General features: G+C 39.2%; 1 protein-coding gene across 1 annotated transcript; it reads left to right on the top strand.

Annotated features, from left to right (window-relative positions):
- The first annotated feature begins 4469 nt into the window (after window positions 1–4469).
- Window positions 4470–5067, top strand: LOC139110247 (zinc finger CCCH domain-containing protein 10-like). The gene is made up of 2 exons (XM_070669877.1): window positions 4470–4491; window positions 4583–5067. Exons 1-2 carry the CDS (start codon window positions 4470–4472, stop codon window positions 5065–5067), a joined length of 507 nt encoding a protein of 168 aa, XP_070525978.1.
- The last annotated feature ends 2973 nt before the right edge of the window (window positions 5068–8040 follow it).

Below are 8040 nucleotides of genomic sequence, written 5' to 3'. Positions count from 1 at the left end.
TATTGCTCCGTTGCAAATTATTAATTTCGTAGGTGAGTTTAAGAAAATTATATGTAGCAAGTTTTTAATTTCGCCCCAAGGTACATTGTTTATTAGATCGGTTTTCGCAATACTAACTGTTAGCAAATTTAGTTTATCGGAGATTATTCGCAAATTTTTTATGGCTGTAGATATGTATTGCAAAGTTAAAGTTGGTCTTTCCCGGACTCCTTCGCTGATTGGTAAAATAATGTGATAATATTTCTTGTATTTAATCGGTTGCGCTTCCCCTAAAGCAAGCGTTTTAATTTTCGGTAATTCATTTCTCTCAAATAATTTTTGTGAACCAGAATCCAAAGGATTTCCTTCAATGTCAGTGAAGTATGTGATATTATCTTTTCGTAAGAATAATAAGTCGCGTGTTTCAATTATGTTGTTAGGTATATCTTGAATATCTGTAACAACGGGTAAATTTCTATTTTCCTCTGTCTCACTCTCATCTTCACTTCCACTGTCGCTCTCTCTTTCCTTGTCAGATTCATCTACCTGCTCGTCCTCCTTTTTGATTTCCTTGTCTTTTAATAGTTCTGTCCTTGCCTTTTTTGCTGTAAGGCTTCGTGTTTGTATTCGGTGTTCTTCTGGTGGTTCATGAATTAACGCTTTTTCCACAATCTCCTTTGATGGTTCATTTAATTCCTGTTCTGTAAATGGTATTGAATCATTTTTGCTTATTTCATTTTTATTAATTTCCTTTTCTATTTCTTCTTCATCAGATAAATATAATTTGTAATCGTCGTCTTCTTCACTGTCATTATCGGATTCTTCTAGCATTTGCGCGATTAATTCAGCATCTTTAGGATCGTTCGGATTTAATTTTTTCATAGGCTTAATTATGTTGCATTGTTTTTCTTCTACAGGATTTCTTGACAATGCATCTGCGTTTACATTCGTTTTTCCGGCCTTGTATACTACATCGTAGTCATACTCGGCTAATTTTAATCGCCATCATAATATCCGCATATTTGCATCTTGCGCATTTTTAAACCAAAACAATGGTTTGTGGTCCGTGACTAAAGTGAATTTTCGACCGTATAGGTATGGTCGAAAATGTTTTACACAATAGACTATCGCTAGTGCCTCTTTCTCGTATGTGTCATATTTTACTTCATTCTCTGTTAATGTACGTGATGCATATGCCACGGGTTGATCTTTGTTTATTATTCCCTGTGACAAAATTCCTCCTACCGCTATTCCCAAGGCATCCGTAGTTAAGATAAACGGTTGTGAAAAATCCGGATATTGCAACACGGGTTCTTCACATAATTTTTGCTTTAGTGATTTAAATGCTTCCTCTTGACTGGAAGTCCATTCAAATGCTGTATCATTTTTTAATAGCGCGGTTAGTAGTTTAGCTAGTTTCGAGAAGCTCGGTATGTACCTACGGTAATATCCAGCCAAGCCCAAAAATTGTTTAATATTTTTAGGCGTTTGTGGTCGTGGAAATGATTTGACGGCTTCCAGCTTTTTCGGATCTGGTGTTACGCCATTTTTGCTAATTACATGACCGAGATAAGTTACTTTTGATTTCAAAAATTCACACTTATCCGGCTGTAATTTCAGGTTCGCCTCTCGCAACCGCTGTATTAATTGATTGAATTTTCTTTCGTGTTCTTCTAATGTTTTTGCATATATGACTATATCGTCCATATATACAAATAATTCGCGACCCTGCAATCCCATTAACACGAGATCCATTAATCTCTGGAAAGTTGCGGGCGCGTTCTTTAATCCGAAGGACATTCTTTCAAATCCGCAATGCCCGAACGGAGTTGTGAAAGCCGTTTTATGGCTATCTTTTAGATCCATTTTTATTTGATGAAATCCGGAAGCTAGATCACAGACAGAAAAATATTTAGCACCGCCTAATTGATCCAGTATATCAACGATGTTAGGTAATGGATAGGCATCTCCAATTGTTTTTTCATTGAGGCTTCTAAAATCCAACACCATTCTCCATCGTTTATTTCCTTGTGAATCGTCCTTCTTTGGCACGATCCATATGGGTGTATTATACGGTGACTGTGAAGGTTTTACTATTCCTCCTTTCAACAGTTCGTCTACTTGTTTATTTATTTCCCCTTTATGTTTTTGCAGAAAGCGATACTGCCGGGTGTTAATCGGTTGGTCATCTGTTGTGGGTATTTGGTGTTGCAGTACCTGAGTGAAGGTCAGTTTCTCTCCGGGTATGTGAAATCTGTCCTGGCTCCTTTTAATGAGATCCGTTACGTTTTCCTTTTCGGTGGCGCTTACATGTTCTAAGCGCAGTAATTTCATTATCTCAGAAAGGCGCTTATTTTTCTGCTCATTTATTATAGCTAGGCATTGCGCACTAATTTTATCTTTCCTTTTCTTTTTATCCAAACGGGAGGTCGAGGATTCTTCTATTATTAGTTGAGACTGTTTTTCCATGGAGGTTGATATTCTTGAAGACGGTTTATTTATTGTTATTTTACTTTTATTATTATTAACTTTACATTTATCATATAAATGCAACTTCTTAGTAGATGGGTATAGGCCGGTTCTGGACCAATTCGTGTTAGTGTGTCCGTGTGACCTAGGGCGAGGGGTAATGACGTCACGCGGGGAGGGGTGTTTTTCCAGGAATCGCTTTTTTGTCTGCGATTCTCGGAATCGATTGTTTATAAATATAACAATAACATAAAAGTTATGAAATTTGATATTTTAATTACGTAATATGATATTTTAATTACGTAATTTGATATTTTTTAAAAATAAATAAGTGCGTTATCGCGCCGCGGTATTTTCCTGCGGCATCGCGAATTTCAAAGGGTTGGCATTTTTTCAAAAGGGAGGGGGTGTCTTATTTTTACAGGGGTAAAGGGGTGGGGGTGGGTGTTGGGGGTGATCACGCGAGTCTTAGTCATGGCGTCGGCGGCGGCGAGCGGCGGGGCGGCGGCGGATCGCAAAGGATCGCGCGCCCATCGTTCCGTCTCGCTCGCACCCGTTCGCGCCGCCTATCGTTTCCTCTCGCTCGCTCTCGTTCACGCGTTCGTCACCATCGACTACGACTCGCTCGCACCCGTTCGCGCCGCCTATCGTTTCCTCTCGCTCGCTCTCGTTCACGCGTTCGTCACCATCGACTACGACTCGCTCGCACCCGTTCGCGCCGCCTATTGTTTATAAACAATTTAGTACACGCTCATACGATTCGAATGCGGGTGACGCTGCACGTACACCCCCGGCTAATCGCTCCTCCTTATTATCTGGTTTCTCTCTCACTCAGATACGTATGTTGCATACGAACGAGGGCGGACTCACAATTATAATAAAATGAAGGATGGAATAGAAGCGATTAAAAATGATACGTGCCGATTACAAAATTATATATTTATTTTATGAATATGCGTTAAAATATATTACCCATTTTTCACGCGAGTCTTAGTCAAGGCGTCGGCGGCGAGCGGCGGGCGGCGGATCGCAAAGGATCGCGCGCCCATCGTTGCCTTTCGCTCGCACTTGTTCGCGCCGCCTATCGTTCCCTCTCGTTCTCGTTCACGCGTTTGTCACCATCGACTACGACTCGTAGTTTTCATGCGTAGTATGCCGCTTTGAAATATAATATTTAAACAAAAGTTGACACTATGAGGATGCACAACTGTCGGCTCGAGTGTATTTTCCTCTTCTTATTATTCTTACGATAAGAAAAAATTTTAATAGGTTCGCTAATGTCGTGTTTATCAATCGCTCATGTCGTGTTTATCAATCGCTCATGTGGTATTGATTCCTTGCCCAAGACAATCATCGAAGAGCTGTGCGATTCATGTAATCCGTAAATGAGTAAGTATAAAGATAAATAAAATAAAAATATTTTTATTCGTACGAATAGTAGCCGTAAAATTTTAATATTACAGAAGGACAATTTTGCGTAAAGCCAACGTCACCGGCGTCTTCATTGCAATCATCATCATCATCATCATCGTCGTCGTCGTCGTCGTCGTCGTCATCGTTGCTCGCATTATATCGATTGTATAAGATAATATCGTTAAAATATAAAATTGTATTTTCTCGTTCAAGTGCCATTCGCGCTCTCGCTCACACCCTTTCACGCTCTCACTCGCATTCTTTAGTTATCGTTTGCAGATGCGTAACATGCTATCGCTAGATTCTTTTCTATATACCCGTGTGGTCAAAAAATCTTTTGCGTTTGTATGGGTGCCTTCGTTAGATATGGACGATTCTTTCTACACGCCTATGCGACAAAAATCTTTGGCGTCTGGAATCTTTTGTATCACGTTTCGTTTTCGTTGGCCCGGCGTCTATTTTCTTTGTTTATTGATGAGAACGACGACGACGACGACGACGACGACGACGACGATGTGACCATGCCTCACTCTCAGTCTCGCATCTGTACGTGCAGGAGCTCTTTTTCAAAAGACAGTCAAGAAAAGTGAAAAAAACTTTTAGTAAAAATGGCATATTTTGGGGAACCAGGTATGTATTATAATAGAATTTATAATACAATTTAGAAAAATAATTTAATCTGTTATAAAATAATATATAATATGTATTTTTATGTTTTTAGCTCAAAAACAACAGCTCTGCCGCGACTTCCAGCGAGGAGCCTGCTCGAACAGTTATTGCGCGTTTGTGCACCCTTACAGGTATTGTTTCAATTACCAAAATAAGAAGTGCACAAACGCGCAATGCAGATTCCTGCATGTAACGAGTGTGGAGCAGGCTCGTTACGAGGCCACCGGATTGACGTCAGCGAAATTACGCTACGAAGTTGGACGCACCCTGCAGAATTCCATCATCTGCGGGGACTACAAGGCCGGCAGGTGCAACAGGACGGACTGCCAACGTCGGCATATCGGACACGACGAAAAACTTGAGTGCATAGTGTGCTGCGGCGAAATTGTGTTAGACACGTTCGGGGCGTCCAGTTGCGGGCACGTGTATTGCTACACGTGTGCCCTAAAGTGCCAAGGCCCCCCGCGTCCGTACACTATGCTTACGGTTGTGTGCCCGGTATGCCGATCCGTCGCCAGCTATGAGCAGTTGCATTAGCTTATGTTGTTTTTTTGCGTATATTGTATTTTTTTGCTTATGTTGTTTTACTTATGTTGTTTTGCTTCTGTCGTTTTTGCGTTGAATGTATGTAATGTAATTTTAAAGGTATTTTTAATGTAATTTTTAATGTAATTTTTAATGTAATTTTTAATGTAATTTTTAATGTGTATAAGGTGTTTATTTCTCCTCAGAGGTACACCGGGACTTTCGCTTCCCCAATTTTCTGTTTACAATTTTATAAAATATATTTTCAAACTTCATTCTTATCTCTAAACTATTTCTACTTTTATAATCTTCTTTCTTCTCACAGCCGTTTCCTGAAAGTAAAAACTTATATCTACGCCTTTTTCTATTCTATTGCCTACGCGTCGAGAGAGAGAGAGATCACACTTCCATTCATACTTTACATTGTTTTGCCTTAATTTTACCTTAAATTCTATCTTTGGACCCCCGCTTCCGACGCTTTTTCTTTCATACTTTCAGTCACTCCTATTTTTCTCCCTTGTTCTTTCCAAATTTTCCAACCAATCTATCCCCCTTCCTTCCCCTCCCAGAATTTCCTCCACCATTTCCTCCCAACTAATCTCGTTTCCCCAATCTATACACTCCTCCCATATATGTTCCCACGTTTCTTCCTTCTCCAAACATATTCTACATTTTCTTTTCTCCTCTTCCTCCCAATATTTATTTCCTCTCATTTCCTCCCCTAATCTAAATTTTGCCATTCTTTGCCATTTTTCTTCTTTCCATCCCAATTTCAAATATCCTGGTATCCCTTCCTCTTTCACTTTTTTATAATACTTATTAAATCTTGACTCTCTTATTTTTTTCCATCTTTCCTCTCTTTGCCATTCTTTATCCTTTTTCACCAAATATTCCCCCTTATTTCCCTCTTTCTCTTAAATCTTCCACCTCTTTTCCCGACCACCCAAAATTTTCAAAAAATTCCTCTCTTTCTTTTTCCCATTTTCCCTTGCTTCTTCCCTCCCTTGCTCTTTCCTTCATTTCTTCCCAGCACCATTTTGCTAGAACACCTCCTTTCCCTTCTTCTAATCTTTTTTCATATTTCCATGCTCTCATCCCTGCTCTACCTTTCAATTTATCCCTCTGTAGTTCTTCTCTCACCATATATCCTGGTACATATCTTCTTACTCCCAGCAACCATCTCAGGTATTTTTCCTGTAATATCTCCACCTCTTCTCTTTCCTTCCATCCCCATATTTCTACGCCGTAATTAATAACCGACCATACCAGTTTATCAAATAGCCATATTCTTTTACTCCAATCTTTTCCAAATTTTCTTTTACCTATACTCCACACCTGCCCCATTATTCTTGCCGCTCTTCTTACTCTGTCCTTTACATGCTCTTTCTGCTCTCCATTTCTCATAATTGTGTATCCCAAATACTTGAAACTTTTTACTTCCTCTATTTCTTCCCCTTTCCATACCCATTTAGTTTTTTTCCATCTTCCTCCCCCCTTTCTACACCTCATTATCTTTGTTTTCTTAACATTCACTTCCAATCCCTTTTCCTTTACATATTCTTCCATACTTTTAATCATTCCTTTCATGCCTGCCTCATTTTCTGCCAGTAGCGCAATGTCATCCGCATACGCCAGCGAGTAAACTCTCCTGTCTTTTATTCTTATACCCCCCCATCCTCCTTTTTCTAATTCTTCATCTATGTCTGCCAACAAGAGCGTGAACAAGCTAGGACTAAGCGGACAACCCTGTCTTACTCCTTTTGTTGTCCAGAAACTTTTCCCCTCTTTATCCTTCACCTTTACTTTATTCACCGTTTCCTCTAATATTTCTTCACACCTTCTTATCAATCCCTCCCTTACCCCTCTTTTCTTCATTGTTTCCACCAATTTTCTCCTGTCTACAGAGTCAAAAGCCGCCTTCATATCTATAAACACAATTACCATTTTACCTTCCTTTTCTTCTATCTTCTTATTTATCAAATAATTTAACACATATATTTGATCCACTGTCCCCATGTCTCTTCTAAAACCGGCTTGACTCTGCGGTAATATTTCTTTTTCTTCTATTTCCTTTCTTAATCTTTCTGCTAACACAGATGCATACACTTTGTACGCAGTCTGTGTCAGCGTTATCCCTCTATACTCTTCTACTTTTCCCCTTTTCTTTTTTAAGCACCGGAACTATCACACCTTCTCTCCATTCCTCCGGCATCCCTCCCCTCCATACCCTTTTGCACGTTTCCCATAATTTCTCTTTTACTTCCCCCCCTCCCCATTTCCATATTTCATTTTCTAACCCATCACTTCCTGCAGCTTTTCCTTTTTTCAACTTTCTTATTACATTTTCAAATTCCTCTCTATTTATATCTTCCTCATTGTCTTCTATTCTCTTTCCTCCTAATTCTTCTCTTACTCTCCATTCCACTCCTCCTAACATTTCCTTAAAATATCCGTCCCACTCTTCAATCTTTATTTTTTCCTCCACTTCCTTCCTTTTTTTTCTTCCTTTGTTTACTACTTTCCATACTTCTCCCTCTGTTCTAATCTTTTCTATTTCTTTCTCCCATCTCACCTTTTCTTGCAATTTTTTCTCCTCACATAGTTTTTTATATTCTCTTTTCTTCTTTTTGTAATTCTCCTCACTCCCTTCCCCCTTCCTCCAATTTATCATTTCTTCTTTTACTTCACCTTTTTCTTTTTACAATCTTTATTCCACCATCTTTCTTTTGGTTTTTCCCCTCCTCTTTTTCATTTCCTTTTAACTACTTTCTTTGTTTTCTCCAGTTCCTTACTAAAACTTCTCCAATTTTCCTCCGTATTGTTTTCTTTCTCTCTTTTTTCTTTATATTTTTCCCTGAACATTTTCCTCTCCTTCTCACCCCAAGCCAGTCTCGTGCTCTTTTTTATACCATATTTACATCTTCTCCTCTTTTCTCCCTCTCTTTTAATCGTCACTATTAACGGTAAGTGGTCTGAGTCCACTTC

The sequence above is a fragment of the Cardiocondyla obscurior genome, linkage group LG19 (assembly GCF_019399895.1).
Source record: "Cardiocondyla obscurior isolate alpha-2009 linkage group LG19, Cobs3.1, whole genome shotgun sequence".
NCBI lineage: Eukaryota > Metazoa > Arthropoda > Insecta > Hymenoptera > Formicidae > Cardiocondyla > Cardiocondyla obscurior.
Note: the sequence above shows the minus strand (reverse complement) of the source record. Positions and strands in the feature narration are given on the sequence as shown.